The sequence below is a fragment of the Anabrus simplex genome, chromosome 2 (genome assembly GCF_040414725.1).
Source record: "Anabrus simplex isolate iqAnaSimp1 chromosome 2, ASM4041472v1, whole genome shotgun sequence".
Classification (NCBI taxonomy): Eukaryota; Metazoa; Arthropoda; class Insecta; order Orthoptera; family Tettigoniidae; genus Anabrus; species Anabrus simplex.
This window is the reverse complement of record NC_090266.1, coordinates 627,869,250-627,890,308: the sequence shown is the minus strand read 5'-3', so window position 1 is coordinate 627,890,308 and position 21,059 is coordinate 627,869,250. Positions and strand designations below refer to the sequence as shown.

Here is a 21,059-nt window from a genome sequence, read left to right as displayed (position 1 = left end):
TGCCCGGACACGTATGACGTAGTAGTAGGTAAGATAAGAGTCTAGCGATGACAACTGAGACATCGTAAATAATTCGGCTGAATAATTCCGTGGAAATCTGCGTTATCGTCTTGGATTTCACTTCGTGCGCAATAACACAGGAGCCGGACCCATGGTGTAGGGGTAGCGTGCTTGCCTCTTACACGGAGGCCTCGGGTTCAATTCACGGCCGGGTCAGGGAATTTTACCTGTATCTGAGGGCTGGTTCGAGGTCCATTCAACCTACCTAGCCAGTATTTCCTGGCGACGTTGCCGATAAGCGATAACTTACAGCCTTACGTATTTCAAATGGGAACTCATAATATGTAGTACACTGTCTCGCGACCACGTTGTCAAACTGCCGATAGCCTACCGGTAAGCATAATATGTAGGTGGTGAATAAATAGTACACTGTCTCGCGACCACGTTGTCAAACTGCCGATAGTCTACCGGTAAGCCATGCGTCGTACATATACCGGTATTATTTATTTATACGTTGTGCAACATTGAAATAATAACATTAAGTTATTTATTAGACCACCTAATCAATACAAAATCGTCTTGGATGATTTACATAAATTTGTTAGCTAATAGTGGGACATGTTTCGCCTTCTCTGAAGGCATCATCAGCCATAGTCTTAACCTTAAATTAAAAATAAGCGTCTAAATAACATTTAGTGATGAAATGAATTTTAAAATCTTGAAGAGATTTGAAGTAAAATAACATTAAAAATAACAATGATGGTTTGAAAATACAATGTGATGAGATACAATAGTGGAAGTATTAACAAAATTAACCTTAGAAGGTTGCTAAAATAAGTACAATGGAATAAAACAACAGATTGTTATACAACAAGTAGTAAGATTGCATAAAAGTAAAGTTGATAGTAATGGCGGTTCTAATTAGACGATGGCGAAAAATCTTATATAATCAAAGTAAAGAGGAGAGAGTAAAAGTCAAAGTTAGTCGAGAGATCCGAAGTTCATCATGATCTTGAAGATAAAAGACGAAAGTCAGATGCATATGGTGAAGTTGTAGAACACGTTGAGGATATGAAGTTGGTGAATAGAAGTTGAAGAACAGTTTCAAATAGGATCACTAGGGACCATCTCAAAATTTGAAGTGATGTTCAAATGTTGTAAATTGTGAGTTTGTAGATATTCTAGTTGAAAAAGCATATACAAGTGGAATCTGTAAATGGAAGCAAGAAACGTAGAGTTAATTGTGTGAAAAGATATTTGAAAAATATTGAAGTAGAATCGTATGCACTTACCACTTGACGGTGACAAAGATAGCTTGTGATATTATGAGTTAGAAGTATTTGCAACAGTAGACTTCTTGCTACGTGTGTTATAACTGAAGTTTTGTGCTGGAGGGGGATCTGTTTGCGTTGACGTAACTATTAGAGGGGGGCTGCTATTGGTGGGAGGGAAGGAAGAGAGTGTATTACTGCGCGTGTTGTAACGGTGTAAGGCTATTGGAGGGAGCGATGTTCCGGTGGGTGTGGCTATGGGTTTATTGGTTGTATTTGAATTAGAGGTACTAGCGGCGGGGGGAAGGGAGGGGGGTATATTAGCTGTAGGGGAGGTGGGAACTCTAATTGATGTGAGGTTGAAGATTTTTAAGAATTTGTTGGTGAGGGAAGTTGATTCTCGTAATAAAATAAGAATCTGTTCATACAAGGGGCTTTTTTTATCAATAGTGTCATTTAGATTTTTATCTTTGTTAAAATGTTGGTCGAGGAAAATAAATAAGTTTTCATATTCTGTCATGAGTTTGCTTTTATCAACTCTTTTTAGGATATGGAGGTCTTGTTCTATTGTGGTGAATTTATGCCCGGTGTCCCTCATATGGTTGGCCATTGCGGAGAATTTGTTGTGTTTTTGGGCATTGTAATGCTCGGCGTATCTGGTAGAGAAGCTGCGGCCAGTTTGTCCAACATAAGAAAAATTACATGTAGAGCATTTCAATCTGTATATTCCTGATCCAGAGTAACTATTGTCTGTGATGTTGATAGAGTTGTGATTGAAGAATAAATTGCGATTAGTGTTTTTTGTTGTGTAGGCTATTTTTATTTCGTGCTTCATTAATGAATTGGTTATCGGGTAAATGCTATGGTTAGTGAACGTGAATTTAGCGTATTTTGGTTTGACGGGTTTTAATGGAGTTAAATTGGTAGCTAGTTTTAGTTTGGTTTTATTGATGATTTTATCAATCATATTCGTGTTAAATCCATTGAATTTAGCTATTTCCTTGATGAATAGTAATTCTTTCTTTAAATTAGTAGAGGACATAGGGATCTTTAATGCTCTATATATTAAACTGTGATAAGTGGCTTTTTTATGTGAGTTGGGATGTAAAGAATCATTTTTTATGGTTGTTGGAGAAAAGGTGGGTTTTCTGTATATTTGGAAGTCGAATTTGTTCAATGCTCGTGTGATTTTGATATCTAAGAAGTTCAAAGAGTTATTGAACTCATCTTCTTTAGTGAATTTAATATTATTATCTAAGTTGTTGAGGAATGATAGTATGTTATTGCTGTTGTTGATTTGTTTATCAATGATAGCTATGGTATCATCAACATAGCGATGCCAAAGACAGAGTCCGTTGATGTTATTAATAATCTTATTATGTTCGAGATTATCTAAGTATATGTCGGCTAGTATTCCAGATAACGGGTCTCCCATCGCTAGACCTTCTTGTTTGTAAATTTTCTTATTGAAGGTAAAATAGTTGTTGTCTAAAACGAAATTAAGTAATTTTAACCATTCATCAATTTCGATTTTACTCAATGTGCTATGTTTCAACAGATTGTTTTTTATGATGTTAATAGTATTGTTGATAGGGATATTAGTATACATGTTGGTGATGTCAAAAGAACATAAAACGTGGTTTGGTTGTAGACTGAACTTATTTAGGGAATTACAGAGTTCGATCGAGTTCTTTATGGGGTTGGAGTTGTGAAATTTGAAGTGTTTTTTTAGGAATTTGTGTAGGAATTGAGAGGTTTTATAGGTAGGACTATTGATACTATTAATTATAGGCCGAATGGGGACATCATTTTTATGAATTTTGGGCAGTGATCTGACTGTAGGTAATTTTGGGTTCATTACAGTTAATTTCTGATAATCTTGATCATTTAAAATGAAGTTAGAATTTTTCAGAAGGTTCTTTAAGTTACGCTGTATTTTGTTTGTTGGATCTTTGTTAATTAAGGTATAGGTATTGTCTGAAAAAAAGGTTTCAGTTTTATTGATGTAATCTTGTTTGTTCATTATTACTATGGTGTTGCCCTTATCTGCTTTTGTGATTACTACGTTGTTGCTATGGATTTTGGATTTCAGGTTTAGAATTTGTTTCGAGAGATTGTGGTTATTATTAGATGTTATCTCATTAATCAAAGTTGGGAGTTTCTTTTTTACTTCATATCGTACGTCATTCTGTTTATCAATTGGGATTTGTTTATCGATATTAGTTTCGGTTTCAGCGATGGTAGTGATGATGTCTTCTGCCTTTTTGTGATTAGGCCAATTATGTTTGATGCCTTTATCTAATAGAATTAATTTTTGGTTAGAGAAGGTTGCATTAGATAGGTTGATTGTAGTGGGAATGTTAGTCAAATGGGAAGGGGACACTTTGTTGTTTGTATTTTGGTCAGGAGTTTTACATTTGTTTTCTTGAAGACTAAGTAATTTATGGTTTAGGGTTTTCTGTTTCTTGTCTAATACGTAAGATAGTTTGAGGTCAGTGTACCTTAAAAATGAGCTCCATTCAAGTGGGGGTAATTTCTGAGAGATGGTCAAATGAGTCCTATATAATTGTAAATTTAGTAAAGATTTCTTCTTGTATAATAGTTTAATTTCATTTTTCAACCATATGTTGTTTACTTTCTTTTGAGTGGCATTAGATTTTGAATAGGGATGACTTTTTCTTTGTAAAGATTTGAGAAATTTAGGTACCAACTCTAATTTCAAGCAATCTTTAAGAAACTTGATATCTCTAGAAATCTTGCCTATTTTAATTTTTAGGTTCAAGTACTTGTTAGGTTTTACTATTGCCTGGTTGGCATTGACATTACATGTAATAAATATCATTTTTGGTCCGTATTGATGATATTAGATTGAAATAATAACATTAAGTTATTTATTAGACCACCTAATCAATACAAAATCGTCTTGGATGATTTACATAAATTTGTTAGCTAATAGTGGGACATGTTTCGCCTTCTCTGAAGGCATCATCAGCCATAGTCTTAACCTTAAATTAAAAATAAGCGTCTAAATAACATGTAGTGATGAAATGAATTTTAAAATCTTGAAGAGATTTGAAGTAAAATAACATTAAAAATAACAATGATGGTTTGAAAATACAATGTGATGAGATACAATAGTGGAAGTATTAACAAAATTAACCTTAGAAGGTTGCTAAAATAAGTACAATGGAATAAAACAACAGATTGTTATACAACAAGTAGTAAGATTGCATAAAAGTAAAGTTGATAGTAATGGCGGTTCTAATTAGACGATGGCGAAAAATCTTATATAATCAAAGTAAAGAGGAGAGAGTAAAAGTCAAAGTTAGTCGAGAGATCCGAAGTTCATCATGATCTTGAAGATAAAAGACGAAAGTCAGATGCATATGGTGAAGTTGTAGAACACGTTGAGGATATGAAGTTGGTGAATAGAAGTTGAAGAACAGTTTCCAATAGGATCACTAGGGACCATCTCAAAATTTGAAGTGATGTTCAAATGTTGTAAATTGTGAGTTTGTAGATATTCTAGTTGAAAAAGCATATACAAGTGGAATCTGTAAATGGAAGCAAGAAACGTAGAGTTAATTGTGTGAAAAGATATTTGAAAAATATTGAAGTAGAATCGTATGCACTTACCACTTGACGGTGACAAAGATAGCTTGTGATATTATGAGTTAGAAGTATTTGCAACAGTAGACTTCTTGCTACGTGTGTTATAACTGAAGTTTTGTGCTGGAGGGGGATCTGTTTGCGTTGACGTAACTATTAGAGGGGGGCTGCTATTGGTGGGAGGGAAGGAAGAGAGTGTATTACTGCGCGTGTTGTAACGGTGTAAGGCTATTGGAGGGAGCGATGTTCCGGTGGGTGTGGCTATGGGTTTATTGGTTGTATTTGAATTAGAGGTACTAGCGGCGGGGGGAAGGGAGGGGGGTATATTAGCTGTAGGGGAGGTGGGAACTCTAATTGATGTGAGGTTGAAGATTTTTAAGAATTTGTTGGTGAGGGAAGTTGATTCTCGTAATAAAATAAGAATCTGTTCATACAAGGGGCTTTTTTTATCAATAGTGTCATTTAGATTTTTATCTTTGTTAAAATGTTGGTCGAGGAAAATAAATAAGTTTTCATATTCTGTCATGAGTTTGCTTTTATCAACTCTTTTTAGGATATGGAGGTCTTGTTCTATTGTGGTGAATTTATGCCCGGTGTCCCTCATATGGTTGGCCATTGCGGAGAATTTGTTGTGTTTTTGGGCATTGTAATGCTCGGCGTATCTGGTAGAGAAGCTGCGGCCAGTTTGTCCAACATAAGAAAAATTACATGTAGAGCATTTCAATCTGTATATTCCTGATCCAGAGTAACTATTGTCTGTGATGTTGATAGAGTTGTGATTGAAGAATAAATTGCGATTAGTGTTTTTTGTTGTGTAGGCTATTTTTATTTCGTGCTTCATTAATGAATTGGTTATCGGGTAAATGCTATGGTTAGTGAACGTGAATTTAGCGTATTTTGGTTTGACGGGTTTTAATGGAGTTAAATTGGTAGCTAGTTTTAGTTTGGTTTTATTGATGATTTTATCAATCATATTCGTGTTAAATCCATTGAATTTAGCTATTTCCTTGATGAATAGTAATTCTTTCTTTAAATTAGTAGAGGACATAGGGATCTTTAATGCTCTATATATTAAACTGTGATAAGTGGCTTTTTTATGTGAGTTGGGATGTAAAGAATCATTTTTTATGGTTGTTGGAGAAAAGGTGGGTTTTCTGTATATTTGGAAGTCGAATTTGTTCAATGCTCGTGTGATTTTGATATCTAAGAAGTTCAAAGAGTTATTGAACTCATCTTCTTTAGTGAATTTAATATTATTATCTAAGTTGTTGAGGAATGATAGTATGTTATTGCTGTTGTTGATTTGTTTATCAATGATAGCTATGGTATCATCAACATAGCGATGCCAAAGACAGAGTCCGTTGATGTTATTAATAATCTTATTATGTTCGAGATTATCTAAGTATATGTCGGCTAGTATTCCAGATAACGGGTCTCCCATCGCTAGACCTTCTTGTTTGTAAATTTTCTTATTGAAGGTAAAATAGTTGTTGTCTAAAACGAAATTAAGTAATTTTAACCATTCATCAATTTCGATTTTACTCAATGTGCTATGTTTCAACAGATTGTTTTTTATGATGTTAATAGTATTGTTGATAGGGATATTAGTATACATGTTGGTGATGTCAAAAGAACATAAAACGTGGTTTGGTTGTAGACTGAACTTATTTAGGGAATTACAGAGTTCGATCGAGTTCTTTATGGGGTTGGAGTTGTGAAATTTGAAGTGTTTTTTTAGGAATTTGTGTAGGAATTGAGAGGTTTTATAGGTAGGACTATTGATACTATTAATTATAGGCCGAATGGGGACATCATTTTTATGAATTTTGGGCAGTGATCTGACTGTAGGTAATTTTGGGTTCATTACAGTTAATTTCTGATAATCTTGATCATTTAAAATGAAGTTAGAATTTTTCAGAAGGTTCTTTAAGTTACGCTGTATTTTGTTTGTTGGATCTTTGTTAATTAAGGTATAGGTATTGTCTGAAAAAAAGGTTTCAGTTTTATTGATGTAATCTTGTTTGTTCATTATTACTATGGTGTTGCCCTTATCTGCTTTTGTGATTACTACGTTGTTGCTATGGATTTTGGATTTCAGGTTTAGAATTTGTTTCGAGAGATTGTGGTTATTATTAGATGTTATCTCATTAATCAAAGTTGGGAGTTTCTTTTTTACTTCATATCGTACGTCATTCTGTTTATCAATTGGGATTTGTTTATCGATATTAGTTTCGGTTTCAGCGATGGTAGTGATGATGTCTTCTGCCTTTTTGTGATTAGGCCAATTATGTTTGATGCCTTTATCTAATAGATTTAATTCTTGGTTAGAGAAGGTTGCATTAGATAGGTTGATTGATTTTTCTTATGTTGGACAAACTGGCCGCAGCTTCTCTACCAGATACGCCGAGCATTACAATGCCCAAAAACACAACAAATTCTCCGCAATGGCCAACCATATGAGGGACACCGGGCATAAATTCACCACAATAGAACAAGACCTCCATATCCTAAAAAGAGTTGATAAAAGCAAACTCATGACAGAATATGAAAACTTATTTATTTTCCTCGACCAACATTTTAACAAAGATAAAAATCTAAATGACACTATTGATAAAAAAAGCCCCTTGTATGAACAGATTCTTATTTTATTACGAGAATCAACTTCCCTCACCAACAAATTCTTAAAAATCTTCAACCTCACATCAATTAGAGTTCCCACCTCCCCTACAGCTAATATACCCCCCTCCCTTCCCCCCGCCGCTAGTACCTCTAATTCAAATACAACCAATAAACCCATAGCCACACCCACCGGAACATCGCTCCCTCCAATAGCCTTACACCGTTACAACACGCGCAGTAATACACTCTCTTCCTTCCCTCCCACCAATAGCAGCCCCCCTCTAATAGTTACGTCAACGCAAACAGATCCCCCTCCAGCACAAAACTTCAGTTATAACACACGTAGCAAGAAGTCTACTGTTGCAAATACTTCTAACTCATAATATCACAAGCTATCTTTGTCACCGTCAAGTGGTAAGTGCATACGATTCTACTTCAATATTTTTCAAATATCTTTTCACACAATTAACTCTACGTTTCTTGCTTCCATTTACAGATTCCACTTGTATATGCTTTTTCAACTAGAATATCTACAAACTCACAATTTACAACATTTGAACATCACTTCAAATTTTGAGATGGTCCCTAGTGATCCTATTTGAAACTGTTCTTCAACTTCTATTCACCAACTTCATATCCTCAACGTGTTCTACAACTTCACCATATGCATCTGACTTTCGTCTTTTATCTTCAAGATCATGATGAACTTCGGATCTCTCGACTAACTTTGACTTTTACTCTCTCCTCTTTACTTTGATTATATAAGATTTTTCGCCATCGTCTAATTAGAACCGCCATTACTATCAACTTTACTTTTATGCAATCTTACTACTTGTTGTATAACAATCTGTTGTTTTATTCCATTGTACTTATTTTAGCAACCTTCTAAGGTTAATTTTGTTAATACTTCCACTATTGTATCTCATCACATTGTATTTTCAAACCATCATTGTTATTTTTAATGTTATTTTACTTCAAATCTCTTCAAGATTTTAAAATTCATTTCATCACTACATGTTATTTAGACGCTTATTTTTAATTTAAGGTTAAGACTATGGCTGATGATGCCTTCAGAGAAGGCGAAACATGTCCCACTATTAGCTAACAAATTTATGTAAATCATCCAAGACGATTTTGTATTGATTAGGTGGTCTAATAAATAACTTAATGTTATTATTTCAATCTAATATCATCAATACGGACCAAAAATGATATTTATTACATGTAATGTCAATGCCAACCAGGCAATAGTAAAACCTAACAAGTACTTGAACCTAAAAATTAAAATAGGCAAGATTTCTAGAGATATCAAGTTTCTTAAAGATTGCTTGAAATTAGAGTTGGTACCTAAATTTCTCAAATCTTTACAAAGAAAAAGTCATCCCTATTCAAAATCTAATGCCACTCAAAAGAAAGTAAACAACATATGGTTGAAAAATGAAATTAAACTATTATACAAGAAGAAATCTTTACTAAATTTACAATTATATAGGACTCATTTGACCATCTCTCAGAAATTACCCCCACTTGAATGGAGCTCATTTTTAAGGTACACTGACCTCAAACTATCTTACGTATTAGACAAGAAACAGAAAACCCTAAACCATAAATTACTTAGTCTTCAAGAAAACAAATGTAAAACTCCTGACCAAAATACAAACAACAAAGTGTCCCCTTCCCATTTGACTAACATTCCCACTACAATCAACCTATCTAATGCAACCTTCTCTAACCAAGAATTAAATCTATTAGATAAAGGCATCAAACATAATTGGCCTAATCACAAAAAGGCAGAAGACATCATCACTACCATCGCTGAAACCGAAACTAATATCGATAAACAAATCCCAATTGATAAACAGAATGACGTACGATATGAAGTAAAAAAGAAACTCCCAACTTTGATTAATGAGATAACATCTAATAATAACCACAATCTCTCGAAACAAATTCTAAACCTGAAATCCAAAATCCATAGCAACAACGTAGTAATCACAAAAGCAGATAAGGGCAACACCATAGTAATAATGAACAAACAAGATTACATCAATAAAACTGAAACCTTTTTTTCAGACAATACCTATACCTTAATTAACAAAGATCCAACAAACAAAATACAGCGTAACTTAAAGAACCTTCTGAAAAATTCTAACTTCATTTTAAATGATCAAGATTATCAGAAATTAACTGTAATGAACCCAAAATTACCTACAGTCAGTTCACTGCCCAAAATTCATAAAAATGATGTCCCCATTCGGCCTATAATTAATAGTATCAATAGTCCTACCTATAAAACCTCTCAATTCCTACACAAATTCCTAAAAAAACACTTCAAATTTCACAACTCCAACCCCATAAAGAACTCGATCGAACTCTGTAATTCCCTAAATAAGTTCAGTCTACAACCAAACCACGTTTTATGTTCTTTTGACATCACCAACATGTATACTAATATCCCTATCAACAATACTATTAACATCATAAAAAACAATCTGTTGAAACATAGCACATTGAGTAAAATCGAAATTGATGAATGGTTAAAATTACTTAATTTCGTTTTAGACAACAACTATTTTACCTTCAATAAGAAAATTTACAAACAAGAAGGTCTAGCGATGGGAGACCCGTTATCTGGAATACTAGCCGACATATACTTAGATAATCTCGAACATAATAAGATTATTAATAACATCAACGGACTCTGTCTTTGGCATCGCTATGTTGATGATACCATAGCTATCATTGATAAACAAATCAACAACAGCAATAACATACTATCATTCCTCAACAACTTAGATAATAATATTAAATTCACTAAAGAAGATGAGTTCAATAACTCTTTGAACTTCTTAGATATCAAAATCACACGAGCATTGAACAAATTCGACTTCCAAATATACAGAAAACCCACCTTTTCTCCAACAACCATAAAAAATGATTCTTTACATCCCAACTCACATAAAAAAGCCACTTATCACAGTTTAATATATAGAGCATTAAAGATCCCTATGTCCTCTACTAATTTAAAGAAAGAATTACTATTCATCAAGGAAATAGCTAAATTCAATGGATTTAACACGAATATGATTGATAAAATCATCAATAAAACCAAACTAAAACTAGCTACCAATTTAACTCCATTAAAACCCGTCAAACCAAAATACGCTAAATTCACGTTCACTAACCATAGCATTTACCCGATAACCAATTCATTAATGAAACACGAAATAAAAATAGCCTACACAACAAAAAACACTAATCGCAATTTATTCTTCAATCACAACTCTATCAACATCACAGACAATAGTTACTCTGGATCAGGAATATACAGATTGAAATGCTCTACATGTAATTTTTCTTATGTTGGACAAACTGGCCGCAGCTTCTCTACCAGATACGCCGAGCATTACAATGCCCAAAAACACAACAAATTCTCCGCAATGGCCAACCATATGAGGGACACCGGGCATAAATTCACCACAATAGAACAAGACCTCCATATCCTAAAAAGAGTTGATAAAAGCAAACTCATGACAGAATATGAAAACTTATTTATTTTCCTCGACCAACATTTTAACAAAGATAAAAATCTAAATGACACTATTGATAAAAAAAGCCCCTTGTATGAACAGATTCTTATTTTATTACGAGAATCAACTTCCCTCACCAACAAATTCTTAAAAATCTTCAACCTCACATCAATTAGAGTTCCCACCTCCCCTACAGCTAATATACCCCCCTCCCTTCCCCCCGCCGCTAGTACCTCTAATTCAAATACAACCAATAAACCCATAGCCACACCCACCGGAACATCGCTCCCTCCAATAGCCTTACACCGTTACAACACGCGCAGTAATACACTCTCTTCCTTCCCTCCCACCAATAGCAGCCCCCCTCTAATAGTTACGTCAACGCAAACAGATCCCCCTCCAGCACAAAACTTCAGTTATAACACACGTAGCAAGAAGTCTACTGTTGCAAATACTTCTAACTCATAATATCACAAGCTATCTTTGTCACCGTCAAGTGGTAAGTGCATACGATTCTACTTCAATATTTTTCAAATATCTTTTCACACAATTAACTCTACGTTTCTTGCTTCCATTTACAGATTCCACTTGTATATGCTTTTTCAACTAGAATATCTACAAACTCACAATTTACAACATTTGAACATCACTTCAAATTTTGAGATGGTCCCTAGTGATCCTATTTGAAACTGTTCTTCAACTTCTATTCACCAACTTCATATCCTCAACGTGTTCTACAACTTCACCATATGCATCTGACTTTCGTCTTTTATCTTCAAGATCATGATGAACTTCGGATCTCTCGACTAACTTTGACTTTTACTCTCTCCTCTTTACTTTGATTATATAAGATTTTTCGCCATCGTCTAATTAGAACCGCCATTACTATCAACTTTACTTTTATGCAATCTTACTACTTGTTGTATAACAATCTGTTGTTTTATTCAATTGTACTTATTTTAGCAACCTTCTAAGGTTAATTTTGTTAATACTTCCACTATTGTATCTCATCACATTGTATTTTCAAACCATCATTGTTATTTTTAATGTTATTTTACTTCAAATCTCTTCAAGATTTTAAAATTCATTTCATCACTACATGTTATTTAGACGCTTATTTTTAATTTAAGGTTAAGACTATGGCTGATGATGCCTTCAGAGAAGGCGAAACATGTCCCACTATTAGCTAACAAATTTATGTAAATCATCCAAGACGATTTTGTATTGATTAGGTGGTCTAATAAATAACTTAATGTTATTATTTCAATCTAATATCATCAATACGGACCAAAAATGATATTTATTACATGTAATTGTGCAACATGTCGCAAACGTGACTGTGTTGCCAAATTGCCCGTAAACCATACACGTATTTAAACTGCGCATTCATGTGCAACTTACATTGCAGTTCCATTTACCTTTTAACCAGATTAGTGAACAAAATTTGGACGTGCGACGATTATGTAATTAAAGGTTTAAAGTCCGATTTTTGTATTGAAAATAAAGGATGCGACGATTACGCGGTGGCGACGATTATGCCGTGAAATACGGTATTTCGATTGTCCCCAGTTCAGTATGGCAGGAGAACTAAAATTAATTTGACCTCTACGTTAATCTTGGTTGAGTTTAAAATGATTTTATAATTTAACTGAAACCAGATGGGACAGTGATTCAGTACTTTTCATTATGTTAAATTTCATTCTACGATTAGACGATGTTTCAATGGATTTGACATACGCTAGAGTCATCTGAGATGTTATCGTACAGTAGCCTTTGCAAGTGTGATCATGCGCGGTCAGAAGTAGTAGTAATAATAATAATAATAATAATAATAATAATAATAATAATAATAATATGAGATTAATGTGTGCTCATCTTGTGTAAATGTAGGCCTGGAACATGGCAGTATCCTGACGGATCATTTGTATATATTACTGTGTTACAATATTATTTTTGACTTGTAGATGGACACTATAATTTGTGGAATAATTTGTGCATCCATTATAGAGTCATTTTGGGAAGAAAATATGTCATTCAACATAATTTCTTCAGTTTGAGCGCAGATTAATTGAGAGCCACAAGTATTAGGAGAATAAAATTAATACCACAACTCATGAACCGTAAGCGCGTATTTTCGATTTTTGACCTGTGTTAGAGGCATTTTTAATCAATAATTTCCTGATGATTTCTATTCATAATATTCCCTTGGACATCGTTGTATGATTAATTTCTTCGCTGAAGTGATAATCTTGACTATCACATCCCAAGTCGACGCAAGGAATTTTACACGATATCGTCATCTTAAGAATATTTTCCCTGACTTAGATTAAACTCGAAAATAATAATCAGGGGTTAGTATTCGTGTAAATAGTTTTATAATGTTACCGTGTGCCTTTGTGTGAATGTGTTGTATGTAATTTACCCATATTTTGTGTACTGTAATTTTTCTTGTCAATATTTGTGGTGATATTCTCCGTTGTGCACGTAAATTTGGGTCGATTTTATGTCATTTTCGCGTGCTCATAATTTGATTGGATATGAATCTTTAGTAGATTTTATTGAATTTTAAGATAGAATAGGGTCTTATCTACTAAAGAAAAATTAATAAGTAAAGGCCATGTCAGTGGATCGAATTCACGAACTCGAATTTGTAGATATTACATAACTTAATTATACGTAAATGAGTAACATGTGGATTGACATGACGTCAGATTTAAACTGATTGTGAGAGAATTATTTACTGAATAATTATAAAAATAAATTTGATTGGTACATTTTAAGTCTAAAAAAGACAAATTAATGATAATTTCATGAAGGAATAATTTTATTTTATTTTAATAAGAGGGAGAAAGTGATCACTTTTTCATTAATATTACATGAGATCCAGAGGAAATATTTTAATTTTTGAAATAAATTAATTATTATTTGAGAAAGTGTTATCGGAAATCAATTTGATTTTGTTACTAAGTTAAATGTAGACTGATATTTATTATTATAATTTCAGATTCGAACATCTGCCGTCCTTTAAAATGATGAAGATTTCTTACCAGTAGTAGCCTGAAGAGAAGAAAAGAATACAGAATTTCCTAGATTTTGTAATTTAAATGTTATTTTGGAGTGTTAGTTATAATAAATGTGAAAAACCTATTTTAGCGTTCCTTCATTTGCTGCTAGTCCTTAAGCTATCCCTGCCCTTAAAACTTTTCTGCACAGCCAGTAAGCGAACAGTCTGCGACTGACACTCTCGCTCACCGGCCGAGCTGAGCACGGCATGAAGGGGGCAGTACTGAAATTCAGCATTTACACTGCAATTATGACTGGTATAAGCCGAGAACTTAAAGTTTTCAACTGTTCTATTACAGCAGCAGAAAATGTAATACAAAAAGCTGGAAATAAGAGGGGACGCATCAACACAAGCCTCCCAGGACCAAGCAGTACGTTACTAGGTACAGATGGCATCACGGAATGGACTGTAGAATTTGAGAAGACTACACCTGGCAGGATGGCTTGCCACAACATCTTGAAAGAAAAACCAGGACCTACTCCATATTCCAAGCAGTATGTTTTCGACGACAGAGTAGCGAGTGCATGGAGTCTTTTTATTGATGAATCTATATTGAAGCACATCAAACACTGTATGGAAATGGAAGCAAAATGTGTTCTAGGAGATGAATTGCGGAGGGCAAGTTTACAAAAACTGGGGGCATTCATTACTTTAGTCTATGCTTATGGTGTTCTTGGAGCTAGGAGCACTGAACTTGACGAACTCTGGTCTAAAAAGTGGGGGCCACCATTCTTCAGTGAAACAATGGGGAGGAAGTGTTTGAGAAATCCAAAGATTTTTGCGTTAGTATCAAAAGTATGGAACAAATTCATTGGAAATTGTCAATTGACATATTCCAGATGAAAATCTGACGACTGATTGGCAGTTTTTTCCAAGCAAAACAATGTATCCATTCTTACAGTACATGCCCAACAAACCAGATAAATAAGGAATTAAGTTTTGGCTTCTTGTGGACATTGACTCAAAGTTTCTGTGCAATGGGTTTCCTTACCTATGAAAAGACTACCTCAGACCACGTGATGAGACCCTTCCAGAAAGCGTAGTAATGAGGTTGATGGTGCCGTTTCAAAAGAAGGGGCGAAACATGACTACAGACAACTTTTTAACAATAGTGAAACTTTGTAAGAAATTGTAAAGTAGTTGTACGAGTATTGTTGGAACCATTAGACGATCATGGAGAGAAATTCCTAAAGCTGTGAAGGCTATGAAAGCTAGTATTTACGACTCAACTCCCCTGAAATATTCCAATGATACATTTACAGTTTATCAAAGTAAACGAAACAAGAACGTCCTATACAGTACTTTGCACTCAGAAGATGAACTTCAAGCTAATCCCAAAAGGATTCCCGAAACTGTAGACTTGTACAACAATACAAAATGGTGTGGACGCGGTGGATCAAATGGGAAGAAAATATACTGTTCAATCCGCTACACGAAGATGGCCTGTTCATGTATTTCATAATATTCTTGACTTGGCAGATGGATCATTTTGAAAAAAGCGACAGGGAAGATCAGTAGCCAAAATTACATCCTGAAGGTAGCAGGGGAGCTTCGTATGGGGTACATGGGATCGAAACGCAAGTCTGTGGATACAGAACCTGAATTTAGGGAGCCTGTGGAAGAAAATGTACAGAGGAGGCAATGGCAAACGAAGAAATGCAGGAATAAGACAAGCTTTACCTGCAGATAGTGCAAACAGCGAGTGTGTGGTTCTTGCTTAAAGGACATAACTAAGGTCGTGGTATGTAGTTCCTGCTTCTAAAGATGCAGAATTGCATCTGCATGTGCAAATACACTGAAGGAAAAGAAAGAGTGTGTTCACAAATTTGTCAAACATGTTTCATGTCATAAATTGCACTAAATAAAATGTTACAGTAAATTTCTTTTCTGATAATGAGTAATAACTATTTTACCGTTTAGAGTAAAATAATTTGAAGTAAAAACAATGTTTGCTATTAAATAGCCTAAGTGTGTTTCATAGAAACGTTTTTGAGTTTGTAATAAATGAGGAAAATATTACATTTGCAATACAATTAAATAATTTCTTTTCTGTGTTAGATCCCATAATTTATGTTTTATAAACTTAGTAATACATATTTGAAAGGATGATAATGAGTTACTATACGTATTGAGAATAAAAAAATAATTCCAATACAGCGGTCAAAATGACTGCATTGGCATTTCTAGGTATACAATATGTTCCGGTGGTCCTAGTGTTAAATATTCTCCATTCAGATGTATTACGAATATAGAAACAACTTTATGAATACATATTTTGAGATAATGAACTGACAAGAGCAGCAACGATAAAGTCAATTACGTACTAAACCGCGTACACCAATTTATTACCCGGAGTTTCCCCGAGGTCAGCTAACAGAACGATTCATAACGACTTATCTCCTATCCACAGGAAGTTATAAGAAATCTTTTATGCTATTAACACTTCGATCTATTAACTGAGTAGCTTCAGACATGTTAAAGGTTAAGTTTTTTTCAAGTTGCTTTACGTCATACCAGGACATATAGGTCTCATGGTGAGGATGGGATAGAAAAGGGCTAGGAGTGGGAAGGGAGCAGTCATGTCCTTCATTAAGGTACAGCCCCAGCATTTGCCTGGTGTGAAAGTGGGAAACCATGGAACACTACCTTCAGGGCTACCGACAGCGGGGTTCGAACCCACTATCTCCTGAACGCAAGCTTACAGCTGAGGGCCCCTAACCGCATGGCCAACTCGCTTGGTGCTAACAAATCTGAAAGCCATTTTAACATATTTGGAGTAATGTGCAGCAATACATTTGAATACAGATATCAAATAAGAGAGAATCTTACCATGACCTGATAAAGACATTGATCAGTGCGATACTCTTTATCGCCGATCACAATTGGACAATCTTCTACCCGTGACTTTATCTTCTCCAAAGCAGCTTGAAGTCGAGTTCGCTCTTCACTGCCTTTCAGATAACCTAACAAAAGAGAATCAAGATCACAATACTAACACACATGATGCACTGAGGTCTACCTCTGGTACATTTAGTACCGTTAAAATACTAAATATAATAAACAAAATATGTGAATGTAAAAATATCAATCACATCTTTCCTTTTATTTGCTTTGATAAAGAGTAATCAGAAAATTCACAATTCTCACCCCCTCTGTTCATTCACCCATCAAACCATCCTTCCTGCACTGAACACTACTCGGTCACATTTTATGTAGCACATAAACTGACAAATTCCAAATTAATCCTAACATACAATTGCCGTTATAAGTATAGTAAGGTGAATTCATAATTTTCATTGGCTGGCTAAAAAGCCAAGAAATTCTGAAACAATTCTTCAACTTCCTGAGAGGAAAACGGCCCTTTACCTCTCACTTCCAGGGGCTGTCATGACCTGGACCCAGATGGCTCTGCTATTCTTCTGATCATCTACCAAGTTTAATAATTTGTCTACAATACGACAAAAGGTTTATGTGATTATGGTGTCTGCAGCAGTGACCAAATTGACATCTTCAATTAAATTACATCAAACAGAATGCCATCTGGTGTAATTTTCTCTCATGGGAAATGTTTTTTTTTATACCAATTGAGTAGTAACAATAAAAGGTATAATGGTACATTTAGGATGACGTGGCAGGTGATGTTGATAGTCTTATTGCGGAAGTTTCATTTGTGTGTCAATTTTCAAGGCCAAATATCAACTATGTGGTCAATCTATACACAATCTCTGACTTCGTGCTACATGAACACAAGACCCAGCTGCAAAGATAATTGGAGTGCTCGCAATAGCAAAACAAGGTCTGATGATATGGCCTACTGTTCCAGTAAGAAAACAGTCTGTTAGATTTAATACCAACAGTTTAACATGGAAAAGATAAATGAGAGATAAATCAAGCATTTAATACAGTTACATATTTCATTCTTAATCATACTTGTTACACAAGTTTCAGTTATCATTTTGCACCTCAGTGTACATTCCTGAAGAATTTTAGAGTGTGTGGTGTATGGGTACAAAATAAGTCTTTGAATGGCACTTAAGTTTGGCTTCAATGGTATGTCTATTCAATCATTCTTTGTTCATCTTCACAGTTGAGCTAACCATAATCATGGGTATGCAGCCTCAGTACCTAATACCTTAGCTGGGCTCATAGTTAATCTGTAATCTACATACCTTGCTGTAATAACACCATTATGCAAGCAATTGACATGTGATGTCTACAAGAGAAATTGGTATACAGTAAATGGTGACAAGGTCATGTGAACTCACATTAAATATCAAATATTATGGCAGACAGCAGACAGGTGCACGCAAATCAAGTTACATCAGCTTCATTTCAGAATATTCCAGTACAGAAACATTCAAATCATACATGGAGCGGATAAACAATTTTTATTATTCTATGAATGGCCTGAGAGAAATAAGGTTCTAATTTTTTAAATGCAGATAGATGGTAGGTGTCACTAAATATTACACAACAAAGTGATGCCCAACAAATCCAAGAGACATACGACCAATTAAAAGAGGTAGTTGTGAAATATTTCCCAGAAAATTGCAAGGTTGCTGAGCAGTCTAAGTTTCATACATATGCTCAAAATTTGAAGGAGATGATTACAGAATTTAGTCAAGTAGCAAATATTTTAGAATATATTTAAATAATGTATTTAAGTAGTCTGCCTATTCAATACATTACAAAGGGCACTAGGAAAGTTTTGCAATATGCAAAAACGGTTGGCTGGACACCCCTGATATGGTGAGGGATGAAAAGCGGGGTGAAAACTGGTCTAGGAGACAGCAAGGCACGACCTTCACAGCAGCTGTTACCAAGCAGTGGGATTGAAAGCAAGTTGATATTTTAAAATACTTTCCAAACCTGGAATGTGGTGATAGTTAAATGTTTTCTACTGGTTTTTGTGATGCCGATTTGTTCAACTATCTGCACCAACTCCACTGGCACGGAAGTTTCTAAAACGTTAATGATTTTCGGTTGCCATCAAACACTACTTGGCCCTCAGAGCCTATCACAGTTACTTGAAACTCTGGTGAAGAAAAGTAATCCATCCGCCACGAGAATAGTGATAAAACAGCTTTTGTACTCACCGTGTGTTTCTTCTTTCATTTAGGAGGAGGCTCTGTTTCTCTCACATACAATATTTTCAGCACTCTGTCTATCACTCTCACTTTCAAAATCGCTTAACAATTCATTAAAATGATCATCTCCATCATCACTTTCTGCTGTGGTTAATAATTGAAAGATTCTGTGAACCGAAATAACATCGCTGCAAGAGCAAATAAATTGTTGTTCCGCTATGTTTGTTTACATCACGGATGAACTCCACAGATGTCTACAAAAAGCTCTGTAAGCTACTTCCCGAAGCTATAATCTCTGATCAATTAGTTCCACGTAATGCCCAACAGATGGCAGAATATGTTAGAGATCAAATTCGCACTGGAAAGTGAACTGGGAAACTAAAAAAAATTAAAATTCTCGCGCACCGTCTATAGACGGGCGTAGCAGTGGTGGACCGGCCGCATCAGCCCGTCTATAGGCAGGCGTAGCACTCATCAGGTTAAAGGTGGTTACTACGCGGGAGATAGAACGTGGCTCGACGCTGGATTTGAAACGTGGTTACTACGCGGGAATCAAACTTGGTACCATAGTGATGGTATCACAACACGAGCTGCCAAGGACTTGATATGCTGTTCGTTGAACCACATTTCTCTACATTTCCAGTCCTGATATCCAGATAATTCAGGTGATATGAGTGCCTCTCTAAACAAACTTGAGATTTAAACAGACTAACTTTATTACAAGTTGAACTTTAGAATCAGCGATTTCATTCATAATTCAACGAAGTATTTTCACTCATTGGAATTCACATTACATTTTATAAGCGCTGGATGACTATTCTAAAATAGACTACAGCACAGAACTTTAGAAGAAGATAAAACAATATTCTGAAGTGTTAAAATATTAAAAGACTCTAGGGAAAATCATTTTTCAAGTGAAAAGTTATTTTCAATTTCATTTTCTGTCATTTAAACAAATACTTGAAGAACTTTATAAACTTTAGCAGAAAATTGATTTTTAACGAAAGATAATCGTTTCATGTTAAAAGATAGGCAGTTATAAAAATGTATTTTATTTCAATTAGCCAGGCGACATTAACTTTTGTCAGAAAATATTTTAATTTGATTTAATGCCATGAGTGAGAAATAATACGGAACTTATTCATAAATTCTCAAGCTGAATAAATTAAATTTTAAAATCTATCCATTATTTTGCTCTGCATCTACCTCTCTCCCTGTACCTGCTCCATAAGGCCGTACACCCCTTTGCAAGATTTTCATGCCCATATCCTTAATTTTTCCTAGTACAATATATATATATCCCCATACACATTTTCAATACACTGAACGCAATATACAGTACTGATTAGGTGGGAACATCCAATTCTATAATTGGAAACTGCAAGCTATCAATACAGAAAATGAAAAAACCACTTAATGCGCGATCACTTGGATCAGACATCGGCGGATAGAACATGGGCCCATCCAGTACCCACACCCTGCTAGATCTCCAGACCTTAAGCCAGCTGAATTTTACGTTTAGGGAGACATGAAAAACAAATTATATCAAAATGAAGTAACCACTTTGGATAACCTCCGGGAACGTACTTTTCAAGCAGCAGAGGAAATTCGGAACAACCCTGGTGTCTTGGCTCGAATGCATCGCAAATGGATTTGGAGAAGTGAAGCCTACACTCCAGCCCAGAGTGGTCGCTTCAAACAATTCCTATGAGCTTCACTTTGGTATGTCACATGTTGCATCATAGCACTACATTTCTGCAGCATATTGACTTGGGAGTACAGTAGAGTCTTGACAGTTTGATACACAAATTCGAGAAGAAAGAAAAGTAACAAAAATATTAATCGTCATTATCAGTGTGTGAGTTTCTCGTAAGTGGTG

General features: G+C 34.9%; 1 protein-coding gene across 1 annotated transcript in view; it reads right to left on the bottom strand.

Moving 5' to 3' along the window:
* P5CDh1 (delta-1-Pyrroline-5-carboxylate dehydrogenase 1) overlaps positions 1 to 21,059 on the bottom strand; it is a 241,063-nt gene that overhangs the window by 186,839 nt on the left and 33,165 nt on the right. Inside the window, exon 3 of the mRNA XM_067141060.2 lies at positions 16,923 to 17,056. Coding sequence (XP_066997161.1) covers positions 16,923 to 17,056 — 134 coding nt within the window. The remainder of the gene's footprint in view (positions 1 to 16,922; positions 17,057 to 21,059) is intronic.